This window comes from Molossus molossus, unplaced genomic scaffold, assembly GCF_014108415.1.
Source record: "Molossus molossus isolate mMolMol1 unplaced genomic scaffold, mMolMol1.p scaffold_m16_p_2, whole genome shotgun sequence".
NCBI classification, from domain to species: Eukaryota; Metazoa; Chordata; class Mammalia; order Chiroptera; family Molossidae; genus Molossus; species Molossus molossus.
In genome coordinates this window covers 36814727-36841972 of record NW_023425355.1, presented here as the reverse complement: position 1 = coordinate 36841972, position 27246 = coordinate 36814727, and the positions used below count along the sequence as shown (strand labels likewise).

Below are 27246 nucleotides of genomic sequence, written 5' to 3'. Positions count from 1 at the left end.
ACTTCTTTGGTTAAGTTTATTCCCAGGTATCGTAATTTTTTTGGCGCGATGGTAAATGGGATTGTTTTTTCAGTTTCTCTTTCTGTGAGTTCATCATTGATGTACAAGAATGCCGTCGATTTCTTGACGTTAATTTTGCATCCTGCTACTTTGCCAAATTCATTTATTAAGTCTAATAGATTTTTGATGGAGTCCTTAGGGTTTTCTATGTACAATATCATGTCATCTGCAAATAATGACCGTTTCACTTCCTCCTTTCCAATTTGGATCCCTTTTATTTTTTCTTCATGTCTGATTGCTGTGGCTAAGACTTCCAGTACAATGTTAAATAAGAGTGGCGAAAGTGGACATCCCTGTCTTGTTCCCGTTCTTAATGGAAATGTTTTTAGTTTCTGTCCATTGAGTATGATGTTGGCTGTAGGTCTTTCATATATGGCCTTTATTATGTCGAGATATGATACCTCTATTCCCATATTGCTGAGCGTTTTTATCAGAAATGGATGCTGAATTTTGTCAAATGCTTTTTCAGCATCTATTGATATGATCATGTGGTTTTTATTCTTCATTCTGTTTATGTGGTGTATCACGTTTATTGATTTGCGAATATTGTACCAGCCTTGCATCCCTGGAATGAATCCCACTTGGTCATGGTGAATATATATTTTTTTTTGATGTATTTCTGGATCCGATTTGCTAATATTTTGTTCAGGATTTTGGCGTCTATGTTCATCAGGGATATTGGCCTGGAGTTTTCTTTCTTCATACTGTTTTTTCTGGTTTTGGAATTAGAATTATGCTGGCCTCATAGAACGTGTTTGGAAGTCTTCCTTCTTCTTGAATTTTTTGAAATAGTTTGAGGAGAATGAGTGTTAGTTCTTTTTTGAATGTTCGGTAAAACTCCCCCGTGAAACCATCAGGGCCTGGGCTTTTGTTTGCTGGGAGAGTCTTGATTACCTCTTCAATTTCCTTAGTTGTTATTGGTCTGTTCAAGTTTTCTATCTCTTCCGGGAATAGTTTAGGGAGACTGTGTGTTTCTAGAAATTTGTCCATTTAGTTTAGATTGTCGAATTTGTTGCCATATAGTTGTTCATAGCAGTTGTTAACGATCTTTTGTATTTCCGTGGTGTTGGTTGTTACTTCTCCTCTTTCATTTCTGATTTTGTGTATTTGGGTTCTCTCTCTTTGTTTCTTGGTGAGTCTAGCTAAGGGTCCATCAATCTTGTTTATCTTTTCGAAAAACCAGCTCTTTGTTTCATTGATCCTTTGAATTGTTTTTTTGGTCTCTATGTCATTTATTTCTGCTCTGATCTTTACTATTTCCTTCCTTCTACTTGCTCTGGGGTTTTATTTTTTTTTTTTTGCTTTCCAGTTCTTTAAGTTGTGAGGTTAGACAGTCCATTAGAAATTTTTCTTGTTATTTGAGTTAGGCCTGTAGTGCTATGAACTTCCCTCTCAGAACTGCTTTCGCTGCATCCCATAGATTTTGTGTTGTTGTGTGTTCATTTTCATTGGTTTCCAGGAAGTTTTTAATTTCCTCCTTGATCTCCTCGGTGACCCATTCATTGTTTAATAACATGCTATTTAGCCTCCATGTGTTGAAATGTCTTGCATGTTCTTGTTGCAATTGATTTCTAGTTTCATGCCATTGTGATCTGATACGATGCTTGATATGATTTCAATCTTCTTGAACTTGTAGAGATTTAGTTTGTATCCTATCATGTGGTCTATCTTTGAGAATGTCCCATGTGCACTTGAGAAGAATGTGTATTCTGTAGTTTTGGGGTGTAATTCTCTGTAGATATCTATTAAATCCATTGGGTCTAGTGCTTCATTTAGAGTCTCTGTTTCCTTGCTCATTTTTTGCCTAGAGGATCAATCCAGTGCTGTCAACGGGGTGTTGAAGTCCCCTGCAATGATTGTATTGTTGTCGATTTCTCCTTGGAAGTCCTCCAGAAGATTTTTAATATAATTTTGTGCTCCTATATTGGGTGCATATATGTTTATCAAGGTTATATCTTCCTGTTGGATAGATCCTTTCAATATTATGTAGTGGCTGTCTTTGTCTCTAGTTATGGTCTTCATTTTGAAATCTATTTTATCAGATATGAGAATTGCTACCCCAGCTTTTTTTTTGCTTTCCAGTTGCTTGGAAAATTTTTTTCCATCCCTTCACTTTCAACCTATGTGAGTCTTTAGTTGAGAGGTGGGTCTCTTGTAAACAACATATAGATGAGTCATGCTTTCTTATCCAATCAGCTACTCTGTGTCTCTTTATGGGAGCATTCAATCCATTTAAGTTTAAGGTGATTATTGATATGTACTTATTTATTGCCATTTTTGTTCAGTGTGGTTCTATTTTTCTTCCCATTTCTACTGCTAATTACAGCAGTCCTTTTAACATTTCTTGCAGTGCTGGTTTGGTGCTAATGTATTCCCTTAGCCTTTTTTTTTTGTCTGGGAAGCTCTTTATTTGATCTTCTATTTTGAATGATCGCCTTGCTGGGTAGAGTAGTCTTGGATTCAGATTCTTGTTTTTCATGACTTTGATTACTTCATGCCATTCTCTTCTGGCCTGTAGTGTTTCTTGTGAGAAGTCAGCTGAGAGCCTTATGGGGTTCCCTTTGTAGGTAACCTGTTGCTTATGTCTTGCTGCTTTTAGGATTCCCTCTTTGTCTTTAATTTGTGGCATTTTAATTACTATGTGTCTTGGTGTGGGCCTGTTTGGGTTCTTCTTACTTGGGACTCTCTGTGCTTCTTGAACTTGAATGCCTTCTTCCTGCACCAAATTAGGGAAGTTTTCTCTCACTATGTTTTTGAATATATTCTCTATCCCTTGCTCATTTTCTTCTTCTTCGGGGACTCCTATGATGCGAATATTATTACGTTTCCAGTTGTCCCATAGTTCTCTTAAGCTGTCTTCCTGTTTTTTAATAGTTTTTTTTCCTTTTGTTTTTCTGATTGGTTGATTTTTTCTACCCTGTCTTCTAATTCACTGATCCGGTCCTCAGCTTCCCCTACTCTACTTTTTAAACCTTCCAATGTGTTTTTCATTTCTGATATGTCATTTTTTATCTCTTCTTTTGGTTTTTAATTTCCAATTGGCTTATTTTCAGTGTCTCTATGTCCTTACTCATGCTGTTCAGCTTCCTCAAGATCATGGCTCTGAATTCTAGCTCTGTTAACATGCCTAATTGCTCCACATTGATCTCATCTTCGGTGGAGGTGTCTTGCTCTTTCATTTGGCTTCTGTTTCTGTGTTTCACCATTTTGGCTATCACTGTGGGCTTTGGAGCCTGTCAAGTTCTCCCTGTGGGTGTTGGTGTTCTGCTGTTTGTGGCTCCCTCTCCTGTGTGTAGATAAGCGAGGGAGGACCCACGTTGAACACCACTGTCAAGTCTTACTTTCCTGGTTAAAGTTGCCAGCCCTGGAAATGTACTGTTATCCTCTAGCTTTTTGCCTGGAGGCTAGCAGTCTAGGTTAATTGATGAGTTTTGGGTTGTCAGTTGATTGAGAAACTCCTTCTGGTGCTCAGCCACGGGGCTTTCATGAGGGTTGGGTAGATGCTGGTTGTTAGTGAGCCTCAATTAGCTCTTCAATGGCCCACAGGGTGGGGTTGGATCTCCGAGGGAGGGGCTGCTGCCTCTCCTCAGAGCCCTGGGAAGGAGCAATGTGGCCACCGTCCTGAGTGGCTGCACTCAGCCAAAGCTCTGAGCGCCCTCCAAACCCCGAGTGTCCCGACACAGCTCCAGTCCAGTCTGCTCCCTCTGCCGGAGCCCAAGGTGAGTGGCTGTGGCTGTTTCAGCCTCTGTCCCGGCTGCACTTTGGAGCCGCCTGGGAGTGTAACCCGAGGGCGCTGCTCCCAGCTGAGGCGGCTGCCGAGCTGCCGACCGTGGGCTCCCAGCCCCGTCTCGTGCCTTTGCAAGCCTACCGGGATGGAGTCAGTGTCCCTCGTTGTATGGTCTTCGCAAACTGCTTTTCTGTTGGTTTTTCCCGTCGATTTGTCTGTGTTATAGTTGTAATTCCAGTTTGGTTCTGGGAGACGGTCTGTGTAGCCCCGTTCACTCCGCCGCCATTTTTCGGTTCCCCGATTCTTTTAATATTATATAGTGGCCTTCTTTGTCTCTAGTTATGGTATTCTGTTTGAAATCTACTTTATCAGATATGAGTATCGCAACCCCAGCTTATTTTTGCTTTCCATTTGCTTAAATATTTTTTCCACCCCTTCACTTTCAATCTATGTGCGTCTTTCTTTGTGAGGTGGGTCTCATGTAAATAACATATTTGTGAGTCATGCTTTCTTATCCAGTCTGCTACTCTGTGTCTTTTTTTTGTAGCATTCAAACCATTCACATTTAAGGTGATAATTGGTATGTACTTATTTCTTGTTTTTTTGTTTTTTTTTTTGTTTTTTTTTAGTGTGGTTATACTTTTCTTCCTATTTCTTCTACTAATTACAGCAGTCCTTTTAACCTATCTGGCATTGCGGCATTGCTGGTTTGGTGCTAATGTATTCCTTTAACCTTTTTTTTTTTTTTTTTTTGCCTGGAAAGCTCTTTATTTGACCTTCTATTTTGAATGATAGCCTTGATGCATAGAGTAGTCCTGCATTCAGATCCTTGTTTTTCATGACCTTAATTACTTTATGCCACTTCCTTCTGGCCTGTAATATTTCTGTTGAGAAGTCAGCTGAGAGCCTTATAGGGTTTCCTTTCTAGGTAACCTGTTGCTTATCTCTTGCTGCCTTTAGGATTCTCTCTTTGTCCTTAATATCTGGCATTTTAATTACTATGTGCCTTGATGTGGGCCTGTTTGGTTTTATCTTACTTGGGGCTCTCTGTTCGTCTTGAACTTGAATGCCTTCTTCCTTCACCAAGTTAGGAAATTTTCTGGCACTATTTCTTCAAATATATTCTCTAACCTTTCCCCTTTTCTTCCTCTTCAGAGACTCCTATGATGTGAGTATTATTATGTTTTCAGTTGTCCCACAGTTCTCTTAAGCTATCTTTCTGTGTTTTTTCTTTTGGTTTTCTGATTGGTTGATTATTTCTACCCTGTATTCTAATTCACTGATCTAGTCATCAGCTTCCTCTACTCTGCTGTTTAGTCCTTCCATGTGTTCTTAATTTCTGCGATGTCATTCTTCATTTCCACTTGGTTGGTTTTCAGTGTTTCTATATCTTTACTCATGGTGCTGATGTCCTTACTCATGTTGTTGAGCTTTCTCAAGATTATGGCTCTGAACTATACTTCTGATAATTTTCTTAGCTGCATTTCATTGATCTCATCTTCGGTAGAGTTCTCTTGTTCTTTCATTTGGGATTTGTTTCTTTGTTTCACAATGTTTGCTCTCTCAGTGGGTTTTGGAGCCTGCCAAATTTACCCTGTGGGTGTTGGTGTTCTGCTGTTTGTGGCTCCCTCTAGTGGGTTTGAATGAGTTTGGGTGGACCCACGTTAAACACCATTGTCAAGTCTTACTTTCCTGGGTAGATTTGCAAGCCCAGGAAAGGTTCAGTTATCCTACTGCTTTTTCCTGGTGGGTAGTAGCCAGTTACTCAGGGCCTTGGCATGTAGCCCTGGTGTGCATCAGAGGATTTCCAGAGGGTGGAATAGATGTTGTTTGTTAATATGCTTAATTTGCATTTTTTTCCTCACCTGGGAAAGGCTGAATCTATTTGGGGGGCTGCTGCTTTTTCCCACTGCTCTGGGAAGGAGCATACTGGCCACTCACTTTTGTGGTCACTACTCAGGAAAAACTCTCAGTGCCCTCCAAATCCCATGTGTCCGCACAGATTTCCATGTCAGTCTGCCCTCCTTCTGCTGTAGACCTCAGATCAGTGGCTGTGGCTGTTTTAGAGCTCTGTCCAAGCTGTCTACACTGTGGAGCAAGCTTGGTCTTTATTCCCCAAGGGCACTGCTCACAGCTAAGACTGCTGCTGTCTGTCGGCTCCCAGCCCGCCACCCTCTCATGCCTTTGCCTTTGCAAATCCTATCAGCGTCCCTGGTTATATGGTCCTGTCCTGCTGCTTTTCTGTTGCTTTTTTTTTCTGAGGATTTGTCTTTATTTTAGCTGTAATTCCCATTTGGCCCTCAGAACTTGTCTGTGTAGCTTCCATTCACTCCGCATTCATTTTCACATCCTCTATGCCTATCTTGTGTGCAGCTGGGTCACACAGGCCTCTTTGGGTCTTGTGGGTAGCTAGATGACACAGTCCCTTTGGGGATCCAGCTCTATGCCTATCTTATGGGCTGCTGGGTCACACACTCCTCTTTGATGCTTCAGTACCCCACAGGTCCTGTGGGTAATTGGATGGCACTGTCCCTGCTGGGTTGAACAGGCCTCTCTGATGTCCTCGCCCCCTGCAGGTCCCATAGGCAGGCAGCTGGATTGCACTAGTCCCTCTGGGGCTTTGGTTAATCACTGCTGCTGTGGGCTGCTGGGTTGCACAGGCTTCTCTGATGCCCCAGCACCCAGCAGGACCCACAGGCAGCTGGATCGCACCAGTCCTTCTTGGGGTCAGGCTTCCCACTGCACTTGTGAGCTGCTGGACAACAAAGGCCTCTGTGGTGCCCCAGGTCCCACTGCTGGTGGCTGGAGAGTGCTGCTGCCGTGTAAGGCTCAACTCCTGCTCAGCTTTTGCTGTAGTGTTTGGGGATTGGTCTCAGCTACTGGTCTGTGCTTCTGTTGCCTGGAGATGGATGTCTGCTCCCCAGCCTCTGTTGCTGGGGGTATATCTAGACTCTGATCAGGCTTCTACTGTTGGGGAGGCTGCTGGGCTCCTGGTTGTCCACAGCTTCAGCTACTGGCACCTTGGGAGCTCCACTACTGTGCACTGGTCTGTGTTGACACAGAGTCTCCACTGGTCCAATGGTGCCAGGTACGCTGGTGGGCTCAGGTTGCTGGGCCCTAGCTGCTCCCACTGCCTTTACCCAGGGAAGACCCAAGATCTTCCAAAGTTATGGGACCTCCTTGTGGCACAGGGGGAAGTGCCCTGAAAAGCAGCTTACTGAGGTAACCAGCTGCTCTCATCCACAGCACAGGAACTTTCTGTTACATGGCTCTGCACTGCTCGGGTTTGGTCATCCACCTTCACGTCCACTCACACTCTCTCATACACTAGCTCACTCTCTCACACACTCACCCTCCGTCTGGTCCTGCCCACTGCAATCTTCCCTGAACCTGCCCTGGCATTTTAAACAAATGGGTTTTTGATAAGGGATCCTGCTCCATCATTGCTGAGTTTGGGAAGTAAGAATTCCTTGGCTTCTCTTTCTGTTTTACTTCCAGTTTAAAACTTTCAAAAAGAAAAAAGACCAATATTGTTGATTCTATGTGGATGTTGGAACAATATTCTAGCAGTTTGGAAGATTTGGTCTGGGAGTGGGCTGAAGAGCTGGAAATCGAAAAACAGAAAACATAAAATTTCTAATGCAGATACTACCATCATGTGTGTGAGCACCTGAGGTATGTGAATCCTTATAGCAGTGTGTTCTACTAAAAAAAGAAAAAAAAAAAAACATAAAAAACAACCAACATATCAACTAACTGCTCTCTCTACTCCCAGTAGGCTTGAATCACATCTTCAAATCAAAGAAGAATTGGAAATCAAGGGAGGAGAGTACACTTCCTAATTTTTCACTACCTGTGGATTATGCTGGTCATATAAGTTTTGGTATCTTGGTTTTTCTATGTGTCATTTCATGACTTTGCCTGGTAGTTGACCAATTAAAACCAATCAGTTATTTGAACTCTTAGAGGAAAGTAGCAGGGTTGTTTTTTCATACCTTAGTTGAAAGCTTTATCTGTTACCACAATTTCTAAATTTTCCTAGGCACCTTATTCTGTTGTAACATGATCTTCTAGGAGATAATTGGGGAAACTAGTCTCTTGCAAAGGCATCCACCTGAGAACATTTCCCAAGGGGATGGGGTGCTGAGGAAGAAGGATAGAGAGCTGAAAAAATTCCACAAAAGCACAGACTAAGGCTTTCTGTTAAGTGCTGTATTCCAGTACCTAACACAGTGCTTAGCACATTGTAAGCATTTAAGATGTATTTGTAGAATAAATGAAAGAATTGATGTTTTCATCCAAGTGATATTTTCTTCATCATCATTTACTTGACAGTGACTTTGGAAAAATTGTGTTCTAGCAGATGTGTGCGTGGCATGGTGGGAGACCTGTGTCCTCTGAGGAATAGCTGTGTCTACTTTTCATATCAGTTGCTAAATCCCTCAAAAATGGCTGAACAGTCAAACCTGAAGGTTTTGACTTGGTCGCCTTCTACATCAGCGACATTGTGGACTTCACCACCATCTCAGCCATGAGTGAACCCATTGAGGTGGTTGATCTTCTCAATGACCTGTACACACTCTTTGATGCCATCATTGGCAGTCATGATATCTACAAAGTAAGTTAATTAGCACAGAAATATATTCCAGAGAGACATTTTATATGAGCCTCATCTACATGTACTTCAAAATTGAAGGATGTAATTTTATTAAATGTTGTTATTTATGAATTAAAATTTAAATAGTAAATTTAAATTTTTTTATTGGCATACCATTGGAAATGAAAGCCATGGATTTCTGATCAGATTTCTTTTGAGCTATTTTTTAGAACTGTGACAAAGAAGAGGTTGGGCGTAAAAGTGTTAATTGTGCTTCAGTGGCTGACTACCCACAGTGTAGTCAGTATCATGCTAGGCACTGAAGGGGTTACAGAGGAAGAAATGGTGTTTTGCCTACCAATTGGTGTTTTGCTACAGAGTTCATCTTGGTAAAGTGTGTGTAGAAATACAGGCCGTTAAAATTTGGTTTCCCCTTTAGGTACCATTTTTATTTATTTTTATTTATTTAATTAATCAATTTTTGTTACAGATGTTTCTCCCCCCCCCCAATGAGTGACCCCTCCTTCTCCCTCCCCACCCTGTCCCCAGCCTAGCTGTCCATGTCCATTGATCATGCATACATGCATATAAGTTCTGTGGTTTACCTCTCCCCCAACAACCTCTCTTCTGGGGATTGTCAGTCTGTAACCCATGCAACATCTCTGGGACTACCCTGTTCCTCAGACTGTTATGTTCATTATATTTCAAAAATAGGTGAGATCATGTGATATTTGTCTTTTTCTGCTTGGCTTGTTTCACTTAAGATATTACTTTCCAGGTTTCTTCATGTCCTCTCAAAGAATAAGATATCTTTCTTTCTTACAGCTGCATAGTACTCCATTGTGTATATGTACCACCGCTTTTTTATCTACTCCTACAATTGGACATTGGGGCTGTTTCCAGATCATAGCTATTGTAAGTAGTTCTGCTATGAACATGAAGGTACATGTATTCTTTCTGATTAATGTTTCAGGTTTCTTAGGGTATATTCCTAGAAGTGGGATCAGTGGGTCAAATGGAAGTTCAATTTTTAATTTTTTGAGGTACCACCATATTGTTTTCCATAGTGGCTGTACCAGTCTGCATTCCCACCAGCAGTGTACTAGAGTCCCCTTTTCTCCACACCGTCGCCAACACATGTTGTTAGATGATTTGTTGATGGCAGCTATTCTGGCTGGTATGAGGTGATAACTCAATGTTGTTTTAATTTACATCTCTCTGATGATTAGTGATGTTGAGCATTTCTCCATAGGTCTCTAGCCATTTGTGTGTTCTGTTTGGAGAGGTGTCTATTTAGTCCCTCTGTCCATTTTTTAATTGGGTTCTTTGTCTTCCTTTTGTTGAGTTTTATGAACACTGTATATATTTTGGAAATTAACCCCTTATCTGATGTATCATTGGCAATTATGTTCTCCCATGGAGCTGGTTGCTTTTTTTATTTTAGTGGTTGTTTCTTTTGCTGTGCAGAAGCTTTTGAATTTTATGTAGTCCCATGTGTTCATTTTCTCCTTTGTTTCTGTTGCCTTAGGTGATGTATCAGTGAAAATTCTGCTGCATGTGTCTGAAATTGTGTTGCCTACAGTATCTTCTAGGATGTTTATGGATTCATGGGTCACATTTAAGTTTGTTGTCCATTATGAGTTTATTCTTGTGTATGGTGTAAGTTGATGTTCTAGTTTCATTGTTTTTGCATGTCGCTGTCCAATTTTCCCAACACCATTTATTAAAGAGGCTGTCTTTACTCCACTGTATGCTCTTGCTACTTTTATCAAATATCAATTGAGCATATTGTCTTGGGTCCATTTCTGGGTTCTCTATTTGGTTTCATTGATCTATCTGCCAGTAACAGCCTGTTTTAAATACAGTGGCTTTCTAGTATCACCTGAAATCTGGTAAAGTGATCCCTCCAACATTGTTTTTCTTTTTCAGGATTGCTGTGGCAATTCGGGGTTTTTTTGGTTCTATATGATCTTTTGAAGTATTTGTTCTAGTTCTGTGAAGTATGTTGTTGGTATTTTGATGGTGATTGCATTGAATCTATAAATTGCTTTGGGTAGTATGGACATTTTAATGATGTTAATTCTTCCAATCCATGAACAAGGTATGTACTTCCACTTTTTTATATCTTCCTCTATTCTTGTTTCAATGACCTGTAGTTTTCTGTGAATAGGTCCTTTATTTTTGGTTAAGTTTATTCTTAGGTATCTTATTATTATTATTATTTTTTGCTTCTATGGTAAATGGGATTGTTTCTTTAGTTATTCTTTCTGTAGGTTCATCATTGGTGTATAAGAATGCCATCATTTTCTTGACATTAATTTTATATCTTGCTTCTTTGCCAAATTGATTTATTAAGTCTAGTAATTTTTGATGGAGGCTTTGGGGTTTTCTACGTATAGCATCATTTCATTTGGAAATTATGACAGTTTCACTTCCTCTTTCCAATTTGGATCCCTTTTATTTTTTCTTTCTGTCTGATTGCTGTGGCTAAGTCTTCCCGTACTACGTTAAATAAGAGTGGCGAAAGTGAGCATCCTTGTCTTGTTCCTGTTCTTAAGGGAAATGCTTTTAGTATTTGCCCATTGAGTATAATGTTGGCTATAGGTCTTTCATATATGGCCTTTATTATGTTGAGATATGATCCCTCTGTTCCCAGATTGCTGAGTGTTTTTTTATCACAAATGGGTGCTGGATTTTGTCCAGTGCTTTTTCAGCATCTGTTGATATGATCATATGATTTTTATCTTTCATTTTGTTTATGTGTTGTATCATATTTATTGATTTGCAAATATTGTATCAGCCTTGCATTTCTGGGATTAATTCCACTTGGTCATAGTGAATAAGTTTTTTCATATATTGCTGGATTCAATATGCTAGTACTTTGTTCAGGATTTTGGCATCTATGTTCAACAAGGATATTGGTGTAATGTTTTTCTGCTTTGCAGTGTCTTTTTTTGTTTTTTAAAAATAGAATTATGCTGGTCTCATAAAACCAGTTTGGAAGTCTTCTTTCTTCTTGAATTTTTAAAAATAGTTTGAGGAGATTGGGTATTACTTCTTTTTTGAATGTTCAGTAAAATTCCCCCGTGATGCCGTCCAGGCCTGGAATTTTGTTTGCTGGGAGAGTCTTGATTTCATCTTCAATTTCTTTGGTTGTTATTGGTTTGTTTAAGTATACTATCTATTTCCAGTTCTGTTTTGGGAGACTATGTTTTTCTAGAAACTTGTATATTTTGCTTAGATTGTCGAATTTGTTGCCATATAATTGTTCATGATATTTGTTAACAATCCTTTGTATTTCTGTGGTGCCAGCTATTATTTCCACTGTTTCATTTCTGATTTTGTGTGTTTGAGTTCTCTCTCTTTTTTCTTGATGTGTCTAGCTAAGGGTCCATCAATGTTGTTTATCTTTTCAAAGAACCAGCTCTTTGTATTACTGATTCTTTGAATTGATTTTTGGTCTTCATGTCATATATTTCTGCTATGATCCTTACTATATCCTTTCTTCTACTTGCTCTGGGGTTTTATTTTTGTTTGCCTTTTAGTTCTTTAAGTTGTGAGGTTAGATAGTCTATTAGAAATCTTTTTTGGTTTTTGATATAGGCCTGTAGTGCTATGAACTTCCCTCTCAGAACTGCTTTCACTGCATTCCATGGATTTTGTGTTGTTGTGTGTTCATTTTTATTGGTTTCCAGGAAGTTTTTAATTTCCTACTTGATCTCCATGGTAATCCATTCATTGTTCAATAACATGCTATTTAGCCTCCATGTTTTCAAATGTCTTTGCATGTTCTTGTTGCAATTGATTTCTAGTTTCATGCCATTGTGATCTGAGAAAATGCTTGATATAATTTCAATCTTCTTGAACATGTAGAGACTTAGTTTGTGACCTAACATGTGGTCTATCTTGAGAATGTTCCATGTGCACTTGAGAAGAATGTGAATTCTACAGTTTTGGGGTGTAATTTTCTGTATATGTCTGTGAAATCCATTTGATGTAGTGCTTCAATTAGAGTGTCTTTCCTTGTTAACTTTTTGTCTAGATGATCTATCCCGTTATGTAAGTTGGGTGTTGAAGTCTTCTGCTATTATATTGCTGTTGACTTCTCCCTTGAAGTCCTCCAAAAGATTTTTAATATATGTTCGTGCTCCTATATTGGGTGCGTATATGTTTACTAAGGTTATATCTTCCTGTTGGATAGATCCTTCCAATATTATGTAATGGCCTTCTTTGTTTCTAGTTATGGCCTTCATTTTGAAATCAACTTTATCAGAGATGAGTATTGGTACTGTAGCTTTTTTTTCCTTTCTGTTTGCTTGAAATATTTTTTTTTTCCATCTCTTCACATTTAATGTATCTGAGTCTTTTGTTGTGAGGTGGGTCTCTTGTTAAGCAGCATATATGTGAGTCATGCTTTCTAATCCAGTCAGCTACACTGTGTCTTTTTATTGGAGCATTCAAACCATTCACATTTAAGGTGATAATTTATATGTACTCATTTCTTGCCTTTTTGTTTAGTGTGGTTCTATTTTACTTCCTATTTCTTCTACTAATTAGAGTTATTTATTTATTCATTGTTTTAGTATATCTTGCTGTGCTAGTTTGGTGTTAATATATTCCCTTAGCCTTTTTTTCTCTGGAAGGCTCTTTATTTGACCTTCTAATACGAATGATAGCCTTGCTGGATAGAGTAGTCTTGGATTCAGATCCATGTTTTTCATGGCCTTGATTACTTCATGCCACTCCCTTATGGCCTGTAGTGTTTCTGTTGAGAAGTCAGCTGAGAGCCTGATGGGGTTTCCTTTATAGATAACCTGTTGCTTATCTCTTATTGTCTTTTGGATTCTCTCTTCGTCTTTAATTTTTGGCATTTTAATTACTATGTGTCTTGCTGTGGGCCTGTTTGGGTTCCTCTTACTTGGGGCTCTCTGTGCTTCTTGAACTTGAATGCCTTCTTCCTTCACCAAGTTAGGAAAGTTTTCTGTCACTATTTCTTTTTTTTTATCCTCACCCGAGGACATTCTTTTTCCATTTATTTTGTACAGATAGAGTGGGAGGGAGGGAGAGAGAGGAAAAGAGAGAGAGGGAAACATCGATGTGAAAGGGACACATCGAGTGGCTGCCACCCGCACGACCAACCAGGGCCAGGGACAAACTGCAACCGAGGTACATGCCCTTAGCGGGAACCGAGCCCGGGTCTCTCTGGACCGCAGGCGGACGCTCCAAACGCTGAGCCAAACCGGCCTGGGCTGTCACTATTTCTTTAAATATATTCTCTACCCTTGCCCATTTTCTTCCTCTTAGGGCACTTCTATGATGCAAATGTTATTACGTTTCCAGTTTTCTCACAGTTCTCTTAAGCTATCTTCCTTTTTTTTAAATTGTTGTTTTGTTTTTTTTTCCTTTTGGTTTTCTGATTGGTTATTTCTACCCTGTCTTCTAATTCACTGATCCGGTCCTCAGCTTTCTCTACTTTGCTGGTTAGTCCTTCCAATGTGCTCTTCATTTCTGGTATGTCATTCTTTATTTCCCCTTGGTTGGTTTTTAATGTTTCTATATCATTATTCATGCTGTTGATGTCCCTACTCATGCTGTTGAGTTTCCTCTAGATCATGGCTCTGAACTCTACCTCTGAAAATTTGCTTAGCTGCATTTCATTTATCTCATCTTCGAAAGAGTTCTCTTGTTTTTTCATTTTCGATTTGTTTATTTGTTTCATCATTTTGGCTATCTCAGTGGGTTTTGGAGCCTTCCACATTTTTTTCTGTGGGTGTTGGTGTTCTGCTGTTTGTGGCTCCCTGTACTGGGTTTGGATGAGCCTGGGTGCGCTCACATTAAACACCACTGTCAAGTCTTACTTTCTTGGGTAGATTTGCAAACCCAGGAAAGATTCAGTTATCCTCTAGCTTTTTCCTGGAGGCTCGTAGTCTCAGTTACTCAGTGCCTTGGAATGTATTCCTGGTGTTCTGCATTAGAGGATTTGCAGAGGGTGGGATAGATTCTGGTTGTTGATGAGCCTCAATTTGCCTTTCTTTGCCTTATCTGGGAGGGCTGAGTCTCGGGTGGGGAGGAGCTGTTTTTTTTCCTATGAGCTCTGGGAATGAGCACACTGGCTACTGTCCTTTGTGGCCACAACTCAGCAAAAACTCTGAATGCCCTCCAAATCCTGGATGTTTCCACAGAGTTCCAGTCCAGTCTGCCCTTCCTCTGTTGTAGTCCCCAGGTGCGTGGCTGTGGATGTTTTCACACTCTGTCCCGGCTCTTTGCACTGTAAAGTGGGCTTGGTCTATATTCCCCAAGGGCACTGCTCACACCTAAGACTGCTGCTCTCCATGGGCTCCCAGCCCGCCACACTCTCATGCCTCCGTAGATCCTACCAGTGTCTCTGGTTATTTGGTCCTGTCCTGATGCTTTTCTGTTGCTTTTGTCCTGAGAATTTGTCTTTATTTTAGTTGTAATTCTTGTTTGGTACTTGGAGATCATCTGTTTGGCTTCCATTCACCCTACCTCCATTTTCACATCCTCTATGCCTATCTTGTTCACAGCTGGGTTGCACATGCCTCTTTTGTGCCCCTGTACCCTGCAGGTTCCACGGGTAACTGGATCTCACAGTCCCTGCTGGGTCGCAGAGGCCTCTCTGGTTCTTCAGCACCTAGCAGTTCCTGCGGGTAATTCTAGGTACCATTTTTATACAGAAGATAATTCTAGCATTACTCAAGTCAAAGTGCTATTAGACCTGAGGTTCTTAGGGTTTACTATAGGATAACTAAAAGCCCACCTGTTGTTCTATGGTCTGGGAAGTGGTTAACTGAGATTGTAATCCCTTGTTTCCACCTTTACCCACCAGTCCAGCCTATCAATTTCTATTTTTTCTATCAAATGTTGCAGGGGATGAGTAGAGAATAGATGACTTTATTCACTCATGTTGGTGTGATGCTTCCTTGCACTTGATTGAATGTGTTATCTTGTTTCCAGGTAGAAATGGGCTAAAGTTTTTGTAGCTTTGCAGGAATGTTTCCACATTGTCTGCAACATGGATGCATGTCTTATTGATGGAGAAAGATGCCACAGGAATCCCAAATTTTAGACAGCTCCTCTGTCCCAGGAACCAAGGCAGAGCTGGAAAATGATTAACTCCATTCATTGAATCCTTCACAGTAGTCTGAAATGTTCCAACACTTAAATTTCATATAGGGCAATGTGCTTATCTCAGATTAGACAGGGCCCTTTAAGGTCAGGTAGAGAGCGTCAGGGCTAGACAAAGACATCTAAATAGGGCTCATAAATAGACATCATACCTGTCAATCAGCAGGAGCTTCAAATTAATCAAGAAGCACACATGGAAACTACAAAGAAGGAAAAATATCCATGGAATCAGATGACCTGTCTCAACTTGTTGAATTCAAGCAGTTGAAGAGAAAAAAACAGATCACCAAAAGCTAATTTAGTTGAAACTAAAATTAAAGATGATTCAGAATGAGCAGTAACACAGCCACTGGTTTAATCAATCTAGCTGATATTGTTCAGACAGTTGTTGGGGATCTTGGGAATGAGGCCATTAGGTGTTTTGGTACTTTATGGCTACAGTGGGGAGTTAGTGGGCTGTTTCCAGGACAGAGAAGTGCTATGTGAATCCCAAAATGGAATCTAATTTTTATTCCTGTTTATTAAAAATAAATACAGGGCAAAGGAAAAATATTGAACCAGCTGTGATTCACCAAATCTGTCTGTGTTTTCTTTTTGTTTGTTTGTTTGTTTGTTTGTTTTTTTACCTGTAAAATTGGAATTACTTTCTCTGGCACTTGATAATCTGAAATGAAAGTGAGAAGGCTACTGCAGAATTATGAAGTGGGTGATTTGCTTTTAGTTTTAATTCTCCTGCTACCACCTCATCTCAACTAAACCATATTCTATACCACCTCTTTTCTTTCTCTGTCCTTTTGTTGACTAATGCAACCCACAGTTCTCGACAGCAGTTCTATGCCAAGGCCAGACAGTGCCCATGCTTCCTGCCCTTCTAATATTCTTATCAATATCCTTGGGAACTCCTGTGTGACTGACTCAAAGCTGAAAGACCGAGCATCAGTCTGTGATAATGGTCAGCCAGTGAGTTTCTCCCTCTCATATAGCATTTGCATGGAACCCATTGCCTACCTCTGTGTCGACAGACATGCTTATTTGAGGGCAGGGATCCTTTTCTCAAAGTGCACCAGGTAAGAGAGACCCTGATTTGAAGCATGCTGAGATACAAAGTCCCATAAGGGCAAAAGATCACTGTTATTGGCTATAGGAAATCATTATGAGAGGCTTTGCTGATTATTAAACTTTCTCTGGAGCTGAGTCATAGCCACAGTCCCAAGGCTGGTTCCAAGACTTACCAGTTTAGTGATACTGACATTGATGATGATGAGAAGATAGTTTACACTTATCTACCACGCAGGTTTTAAGTGCTTTGACATGTGTTAAGTTTTTAGCCCTTAGATGCAGCACCTGTCAGAGGTGCCAGTCCAGATTCAGGCAACAACAGTCAGTTAAAGGAAGAGAGTTGACATTCCCATGTGCCTCAAGGGAGAACTAGAAAAGGAGGGAGAGTGTATCTCTTCCCTGATTACTGGTAGCTGGATTATCCAGGTGTCTGTTGCTGAATAATTCTTTTTTTAAAAAAATATTTTTCTTTATTGGTTTTAGAGAGAGAGGAAGGGAAAGGGAGAGAGAGATAGAAACATTAATGAGAGCGAACATCGATTAGCCACCTTCTGCATGTCCCCCACTGGAAATTGGGCCCACAACCTGGGCATATGCCCTGACCTAGAATCGAACTTGCAACCTCTTGGTGCATGGGTTGATTCTCAACAAGTGAGCCACACTGCCTGGACTGCTGCATAATTCTTTTAAGGCTGCTCCAAGTTTACCAAGATACCAAACCCTTTCAGTGTACCTTTATTGTTAAAGCCAACATTTCCATGTTTGGCTATGATACAATATTGACATGTTGTATTTAGGATAATTCACTTAATTACTTAGAATATAAACTCCTGAAGTATTTGTCTCCTACACTCCTCCCACTTGCTTGAATATTTTCAGGATCACTCCTTCGTCATATTCTTTCCATGTACCTTAACAAAGTCACAGATAATTTGACAGATATCTCACTTGTTATCAGAAATATCTCACCTAGTAGCCCTTCTTATTCCCCTTTTCACTTACCTCTTTTTTTATCATTACTTTGCTCTTCTAGGCTCCTTTTCTTCCCCCATTCTTTTTATTCCCTTCCTACCAGATTTCTTAAAAGAGTGATTGATACTCACTATGCCACTTTTTCAATATCCACTCATCCTTTAGCCCCTTTGTAATCTGGCTTCAGCCACTACCACTGTTTCCAGTACTAATCTGTTTTTATTTCTGCAGCATTTGATATTATTGACAAATAATCCCTAAAACTTTCATCAATTGCATTTTCTGACATGCTCCTCACTTGCTGAATGATTTTTCTTCATTTCATTTCCTGCTTCTCTTAGCAAGTCCTGCTCTCTAACTGTGGCTGCTCCCATATTTTCTGTAAAGCTATGAGTTATGGTCTCCTTGCTTTCTGCACATTCTAACCTTTAATTCTTTCTCAACCCACTGCAATCTGGCTTTTATTTTCTACCATTGTCTGATAATCTTTTCTGTCTCTTTTCATTAGATACTGATACTGCTCAGGGTTCTGTCCTTCATCCACTGTTTCTCTTTCCTTACATACTCTTCTGGGTGATCTCATTCATGTTTATTATTTAACTACCACTTGTATGCTGACGACTTCCAACTGCACAACTTTAGCGCATGTCTTCTTTCTTTTATTTTTTTAAACTCATTTTTATTCTTGAATGTATTACAGATATTTCTACCTTTTTTCTCCATTGACCACCTCCTCCCCAATCTTGAACCTTTCCTGTCTTCCCCACACTAGTGTCAGTGTCCTCTGGTTATCCATATATGCATAGAAGGTCTTTGGTTTATCTCATCCTGCCCTCCCTCCCCCCTTCCCTTTGAGGTTCATCAGTCTAACAACCAATTTGTACTTCTTAATTCCTTCACCTTTTTCACCCATCTCCCCAGCCCCCACCCATCTAGCAAACAACAAAAAGTTCTCTGTATCTATGAGTCTGTTTCTGTTCTGCCTGCTTATTTTGTTTGTAGATTCAATTGTTGATAAATAGGTATTAATTGCCATTTTATTGTTTATATTTTTGTTCTTCTTCACCTTCAAGAAGACTCTTTAATATTTCATATAGTACTGGTTTGGTGGTGATGAAGTCCTTTAGCTTTTTCTTGTCTGGGAAACTCTTGATACGCCCCTCTATTCTAAATGATAACTTTGCAGGATAGAGTAAGCTTGGTTGTAGGTCATTGTTTTTCATCATCTTGAATCTCTCTTGCCACTTCTTTCTGGCCTGCTAAGTTTCTTTTGAGAAATCAGCTGAAAATCTTATGGGAGCTCCTATGTAGGTAATGGACTGCTTTTCTCTAGCTGCTTTTAAGATTCTCTCTTTGTGTTTAACCTTTGGCATTTTGATGATGATGTGTCTTGGTGTGAACCTCTTTGGGTTCATCTTGTGTGTGTCTCTCTGTGCTTCCTGGACTTGTATGTCTGTTTCCTTCACAAAGCGAGGGAAGTTTTCTGTCATTGTTTCAAATAGGTTTTCAATTTCTTGCTCTCTCTCTTCTCCTTCTGGCACCCCTATGATGCGAATGTTGGCATGCTTGAAGTTGTCCCAGAGGTTCCTTACACTATCCTCATTTTTTTTTGGATTCTTTTTTCCTTTTACTATTCTGGTTGGGTGTTTTCTGCTTCCTTATATTCCAAATCGATGGTTTTCTTCTAGGCTTTCCCTACTCTACTATTGATTCCCTGTAAATTATTCTTTATTTCAGTTAGTGCATCCTTCGTTTCTGACTGGTCCATTTTTTATGTTGTTGATGTTGTCACTAAGTTCCTTGGAGGTCCCTTAAGTTCCTCGAAGGTCTCATTAAGTCTCTTGAATGTCTCACCATGTTCCTTGAGTAACCTTACAACTTGTGTTTTGAACTCTGCATCTGATTGATTGCTCATCTCCATTTTGTTTAGTTCTTTTCCTGGAGTTTTGTTCTTTTCTTTCATTTGTGAAATGTTTCTTTGTCTCGTTTTAGCTGCTTCCCTGTGATTGTTTCTATGTATTACACAGAGTTGCTATGTCTCCTAGGCTTCATAGGGTGGCCTAATGTTGTAGGTGTCCTGTAGGAGCTAGTGGTACAGCCTCACTGATCACCCCAGCTGGGCCCTTGAGGTGCACCCCTAATGTGGACTGTACATCCTTCTGTTGTAATTGAGTCTTGATTTCTGTTGGCATGTCAATGGGAGGGATTTACTCAGGCTGATCAGCTGCAAGGACTGGCTGTGCACACTAGCCACTGGCCTCTGACTACCTTGGAAGATCAGCTGTGTAGGGGCCCACCACACAGAGCAAGACTTACTTCAGCAGGGCTCTAGTACCCACTGAGTCCACTCATTGAGTGTGTCACTTGTGTAGGTGGTTGGGTGGTGGTGTTTTGATGTGGTCTGTAGATGTCCACTGGGTGTGCTGGCTCTGGGGCATAGTCAGCCACTGCCTGTGTTTTATCCAGGGCCACCTGGCATGAGCTACAAAGTGATCTCCAGATGGCTGCCTCATTTGCTGGTCTTGGAGGTGTCCAGGAAAAGCCAAGTTGTGAACCAAGGCTGGCTGCTTCTAGTGCCAGGCCTGGGGCCACTTAATGAGAGGTATGGGGCTCTCTGAGACCAAATGCTGCTTGTTTGGGAGATTTGAGGAAACTCTGTAGCAGGATCCAAGACAGGCTAATCCTATGGTAAAGCCTTTGGAAACAGCTTGGGTGGGCCCAAAAGTTGGGCGGTGGGGGCTCAAGGAATCACCAGGGTTGGGGCCAACAGTTTGAGCCAGGTTGCTAGAGGCCCAGACATGGCAGCAGTCTGCCTGCCCTTTGGGAGAAGGGCTCACCAAAGGAACAAAGGCCTCCGCCAGCACGTGTGTTCTAGAGGAAGCTGCCCCTCTAGCCCTCATCCCATGGCTAATCAGCTCAGTTTTTCCCTGTTCTCTGGTGCCCCTCAAGCTGCCTCCTCTCTGAGCTCAGAGGGAGCAAGACCAAGTAAGCCTGTGTGCAGGCCCTTTAAGAAGAGCTGCGTGGGGCTTCTGTCACCGCAGCCTCCCTCTGACTCAGTTCCTGTTGGTTTTACAGCCAGAAATTATGGGGACTTTTCTTCCTGGAACTGGACCCTGAGTTGGGTACCTGGTGTGGGACAGGGACCCCTCACTCCTCAGGGAGGACCTTCCCATCCAAAGTACCCTCCTGATTTTTATCCGCCACACGTGGGTGTGGGACCAGCTCATTTGTACCTCTGCCCCTCCTACCAGTCTTGATGTGGTAGCTGCTTTAATTTAACAGTTGTAGGACTTCCATTCAGCTTGATTTCAGGCAGTTCTGAATGATGGTTGTATTGTAGTTTCATTGCAATTTTGATGTGGTTGTGGGAGGAGGCGATACCGCGTTTACCTATGCTGCCATCTTGACTCCATGTCTTTTTTCTTAAGCTTTAGCCTTGTATATCAAACTTGCTTCTGACATTTCCATCTGAATGTTCTACATGGACCTCAGCCTCAACACATCACAAACAGAATTATTTTCTTCCTACAGGAACTTCCTCTTCTTTCTGTTTCTATTCTCTATTTCAATTGCTGGTATCACCATTCATCTTGTTATTCCAGTTATTCTTGGGAGTCACTCTTCTTGATTCCTCCCTCACCTTGACCTTCACTCTTCAACTAACTATTCAGTCTTGAATGTTTTACCTTTTAAGTATTTCTGGAATATGTCTTGTCTCTTCTTGACTCTCATTACTCAAGGCTAGATAACCAGCATTTGTTGCCTGGATCATTGCAATAGCATCTTTTTGCTTCCAATCTTACTTCTCTCTATCCATCCTTCTCATAGTCATCAGCATAATCTACATTTATTTGTCTGTCTTTCCATTAGATGCTCCTTGATGGCTGGAACCATAAATTATTCATGTTTGTACCCCGAATGCTTAGGACATTGTAGGTATTCAGTATTTTTCTTTTAAAGGAAAGCTCTCATTTCTCATTTGTACTACAGTTCCACATCTCCAAATCCCCTTAGTACATCTCTTCTTGGATGATTCACCATTATACTGAATTCAACATACCTAAAACTTGAAGTCACCTTTTCCCAAAAACCAACATAAGTTCATAAACCCATGCCAATTTCCTTATGATTTCAATCAGATAGTCGACAAGTCTGTTGGTTCTCCTTTCACAATATCTCTCTTTTATCAACTCTTTGTGCCCCACCACCATCAGTACCTCCTTTCCAGTACTCACAATATTGTGATTAGATTACTGCAACAGCCATTTAACAGGTTTCCCTGGTTATACTTTCCCCCCTTTCAATGCATTCTATATACTGATCTGATTCCAAAAAAAGGAAAAACATATTTTCATCATATATTTCCTGCTCAAAATTATCAAGGTCCTACAGTTTGTACAATCCAATATCCAACTGTGTCTGTCCTTTCTTTCTAGCCAGCTGAGCTACACAGACTGCTTTCTCTACGAGCTTCCCAAAATTCCATGCTCAATCCCAACCACAAACTTTTGATTCCCATCTCTTTTGTTCTTTTCAAATCCTATTCACCCATCAATATTCAAATCAAATTCTGCTTTCTCCATTGGACCCTTCTTAACTGAATTAGGTCCTAATTAACTTCCCCCACTCTAAACTATTACAGCACTTCTGCTGTAACATTTATCTTGCCTCAACCATACATAGTTTTGGGTTGATAGTTAATTGCTTCCTGTTTTGTTTTCTCTTTTCTTCAATTAGACTATAATCTCCTGTTCAACTGAGACTATGTGTTACATTTCTTTTTTATTCCCCTAGGTGCCTAGCTCAGGGCTCAGTAAATGCTTCTGAATGGGTGAAAAATTAATTAAAATGAGAAACAAGTTTTTTAATTCTTATTGTTATTCTTAAAAATTAAATCTCAGAAAGAACTTTTTGAAGCAAAGAAACTAATTACTTTTTCTAACTCAGGAAACAGCAAAAAGATAATTCTGAACAATTTTAATAGAAACAGAGTAGAAATCAGAATGGTGAAAGTGGGAACTTGCTAGATACTCCTGAACTAGGTTTTCAGTATGGTTGTTGAAGTTTTATTAAGTAATGTTCACTCTGTGAACACCTAACAGAGCAATATTAAAATATAAGAACAAAAACATTCTAAGGGCAAAAAATAAATATTCGTAGGTTATCTATATATACTGCTCTTCCATGACCATAATACAAATGATTGAAAGTCAACTTTACTTCTTTTTGGATTTAAAAACTGTCTTAGCAATAATTCTCTTGATAGACACAGTTTGAGAGACAAATAGCCCCATGGCATTCTTCCTTCCAACACTAAGGCACAAGAAAGTGTCCTATTTTTTCTTTGCAACAAACATGTTTGGACTCTGAGTCCCAGCCCAGGCATTTCTGGTTTGGGTTTGATACTCATTTGTCCCTGTTGACAGATATAATAAGCATCTTGGATATAACTGTTATTTAGGTCAAAGGTATAAATCAGTAAGGTAGTCATGTCTGCATCATTATCAACTTGCTTCTCATAGGGCAAAGAGTTCATTACTCATTATAAGACTTAATTCTGATCCCCAGAGCTATTTGGTGGCAACTTTATTCTTTTATGCAGCTATATTCCTTCCCTTGGCAGTGCTCCCCTATTAGCATTGAATGCATACCTGTCGACTGTAATCCCAACTGCCTGTTACTAAAAATCTTATAATCATCTAGTGTTTCCCTAGCCAGCCCTATGTGTGCCATTTCACTAGCATCAGGTTGTCAGGGAGTCTTTCAGTAGAGTAATCCTATTGGTGGGGAACATGCAGCTCAAAAGAGAGAGAGCGAGCTCATTCAGACCATCATCTAGTTGTGTGGCAAGGAAGTTAACTCCAGGGCTGAGTCACTAGTCACTTCCATTCCAGAATCAATGGAGTGGTGGGCCTTACCATGCCCAGATACTGCCTATTTGGAAACACTGTGAATACAGCTTCTTGGATGGAGTCAACAGGGTTACATAAGTACTTATTGCAAGATGGATGACATGGTAACCTCTTACTTTTGAGAAAGTAATTCTTCTTCAAGAGAAGGGGAAGAGAGCAGGGTACTTAATGTTTTGAAGAAATATAAAAGATAATTTAAGAAGATTAAAGAGATTTAATGCATTTTTTCTGGTCTCTATTGGGAAACCAGTAGGGGGTGATGTTGGATTGAACTTTAACTTTCTTGTTATAGAAATGAAGCTATGACTAAGTGACACTCAAACAGCCAGTATTTGATCAAAACAACTAAAAAATTCTTTGGGTAAAGGAAAAAATTGGCCAGCCTGGTGTGTTTGGGGGAGTCACGTTGAAAAAAGAAATAACTGAGAAACTGACATTTTTAGTTATTCAACTGGTTTGTGGAGACACACCCAGAGCCACTTGCCTCCTAGCCAGCTGCTGTTTGCTGTTTTAGTACTCTTTTTGAAGTAGTTAGGACCCCGGGTTTTTTGGCTTTATCAAATAGGTCCCTTGAATTTAGCTGGCAATAATCCCTCAACCTATGGAGCTTGGGACTCTGAAATAATTAATTTTAACTTGCTCATATATAAACCCTTAACTTCTATAAAAACATCCACAGTATCAATGATACCACTCCTTCTTTGAGAAGACAACTGTATGAACCATTATGACATTTGTGTGCTGCCAGCAGTACTTTCTTGGTTATTTACTGCTACTGTTAATCACAATGTGCCTTTATGTATATCCTGGTTGAGCAAAATAATCTGTTCATGCTAGTACAGAAAAATCATAAATTTTATATTTAAACAACACATAGGCCCTTAGCAGCTCTGGCTTTGGCAGTTACCAAGCAAGAGAGATCTTCCCAAATTTCAGCAATATACACAAACCAGTCCCTGATGATATATTGTGGGCTATATCACTGTGGGTGGTGCCTGTCCTCATCACTCATGTGCAGAAACAGGCTTGTACATTGGATCCAGTCTTAATCAATCTAGCCTATACAGCCATGATTGAGGAGGCAGCATGAAACTTAGAAGTTGCTGTCAGAATAAATTTTCTGACATCTGGGAAAGTCTTCAAAACGTATGGACATGGCTGAGGCCATGGACATAGTCATCCAGGAACTTCTGTAAGCATATGACTTTGCTTTAGAAGTGCAACTCAAGATGAAGTGAAATTGATCATGGAACTGCAATACTGATTTGGCACAGTACCCTGGACTGATGTAAGCTTGTAGAAGACTAAAATCATATTCTGGTCTGTACCAAGGAATCTCCACACACTTCACATAGAATATATAGAGCTGAGAGCAGAAGTTTTCAGATTTAGGCAGTGCTTTGTCCAGTGATCAGCTAGGAAGAAGAAAATGGAATGAATCATATACAGCAGGTGTTAATTAAGCACTGATTATACAAGGAAAGCATTAGGAGGGATACAAAGATGTATACACATGTGGGCTTTGCACTAAAGGAGCTAGTTATTGTGCTTTCCTGGAAGCTAAAAACTGTGACTTAAATATAGCATTAAACTGTACACCTGATTGAATGTCTGTTAAGTGTAGCATCTAACCTCATTTTGGATGTGAGGCTGAAGCATGTTACAGGTCTATTAAAAAAATCAATTTCACAATACCTCCCCGAGTAGTATCCATTGATTCTGGAATGGAAGTGACTAGTGACACAGCCCTGGAGTTAGCTTCCTTGCCACACAACTAAATGATGGTCTGAATGAGCTCGCTCTCTCTCTTTTGAGCTGCATGTTCCCCACCAGTAGGATTACTCTACTGAAAGGCTCCCTGACAACCTGATGCTAGTGAAATGGCACACATAGGGCTGGCTAGGGAAACACTAGATGATTATATAATTTTTAGTAATAGGACGCCCTTTTTTAGATGTTCTGGGTAACCATGAGTAAGTGAGGAAAACACCAATAACAGTACTGACATGTCAAATAAAGGAAAGTCATTGCGAGTAAACATAAAAAAAAAATATCTTCCAGTCTTTTGAACCATGTCTTCTTACCTAAATTGTACTGGGTATCTAAAAGAATTACCTTCTCAAATGTGTATGAGAAAAAGTCTTGGATTTTTATTTAAGACTGAACTTGAAGAAGGTCTTCATAGGATGACAGTTTTCAGGAAGGTCAATGATTCTGCTTCAGTTAATGAATGAGTTACCAAAGAATTATACTTAGATGCCAAAAAAATTGTTAGTCGGGGGAATCAGTGGGGGGGAAAGGAGAAACATCTGTAACAATTATAAATAAATTAATTTAAATAAAAGAATGAAAACAAAATAAAATAAAATTTTCCATAAAAAAATTGTTAGTCATAGTTACCCATGTAAAGCTTTTACCCCAGGTTGGGATCATTAGTCAGAAAATAATATATTAGTGTATATACACAGCTAGATGTACCCACCCAAAGGACAATTATAAATATATAGTAGGCACAAAATGTTGACAGAAGTCTTAAGTCACTTCTCATTGATTTTATAAATTTTATGTACAACAGTATTGAAATAGAGTTGTATGGGTGTATATGGAAAAGTCACTCTTTTGTCTCTTAAGTAGGATATGTAAACCTTGGGAGTTCAACCTCAGGCAGCAGCTGTGAGAGCTGTGAGAGGTTGCTTGAAGCCTTACTTCCTTCAGAGGAGGTCACATTTCAGCTGAAAGCACAGTAGTGGTTGCTGGTTTCTCCACCTCAACCCTCAAGTTAAATGAACACCTTTCTATTTCATGTTCTTTTATCTGAGGTGGTGTCTAGGTGCTACAGCCTTATTTGGGTCTGGTGGGGAAGGCCATACCCACCCCTCCCCTGGTAAAACAATAACTAAAGTTCTCAGGGATTTTGTTTAGGGTCTAGTTCATGTAGATGTGGGGTATTAATTACATTAATACTTTCTCATTGATTTTACCTGAAAGGATCCAAAGTCATGCCTCTCTTTCTTTTACAGCTTATCACATTCATGTCAGTCATAGCACCATGACAATTTTTCAAGCTCTGAAGGTTATGAAGTGCAGCTTCGAGAAAGGACAGATCTCAAGGTATAATATTCTTTTGTTTTGTGAATCAAACCACATGGAAAAAACCTGCTTTTAGAGAGGTCATGGTCTGCTGAAAGAGTTTACCTAAGGGGCTGAAACTCAGATATAACTTGGGCAGAATTTTCAGCACGATTTTTGGTTCCCAAAATGTTGCTCCCTTTTGCTTCAGTTTGCTTTTACTTAAAATATGGCTATGGTGAGTAAGATTGTTAGAATTCCTGCATTTTCCAGAGTGTGAATGGCATCTTTCTCTCCTATTTATTTATTTATTATTTATTTTTGGTACAGATGTTGCTCATTTTCCACCGTTGACACCCTCCTCACCCTCCCTCCCCGCCCTGTCCCCAGCTTTGTTGTACATGTCCATTGCTTATGTGTACATGCATGTAAGTTCTGTGGTTTATCTCTTCCCCCCATCTCCCCTTCTGGGGATTGTCTGTCTGTATCCCATTTCCACGTCTCTGGGACTACCGTGTTCTTCAGACTGTTATGTTCATTATATTCCACAAATAAGTGAGATCATACGATATTTGTCTTTCTCTGCTTGGCCTGTTTTGCTTAGGAAAAACTTTTCAGGTCACTCCATGTCATCTCAAAAGATAAGAGATCTTTCTTACAGCTGCATAGTACTCCATTGTGTATATGTACTACAGCTTTTAAAA

The 27246-nt window shown here is 40.0% G+C and overlaps 1 protein-coding gene across 1 annotated transcript in view; it reads left to right on the top strand.

Moving 5' to 3' along the window:
- Window positions 1-27246, top strand: part of GUCY2F (guanylate cyclase 2F, retinal) — a 203578-nt gene that overhangs the window by 162176 nt on the left and 14156 nt on the right. The window contains 5 exon segments of the mRNA XM_036270053.1: window positions 7304-7413; window positions 7416-7445; window positions 8218-8405; window positions 9210-9279; window positions 26494-26584. Of these exon segments, the coding sequence (XP_036125946.1) occupies window positions 7304-7413; window positions 7416-7445; window positions 8218-8405; window positions 9210-9279; window positions 26494-26584 (489 nt within the window).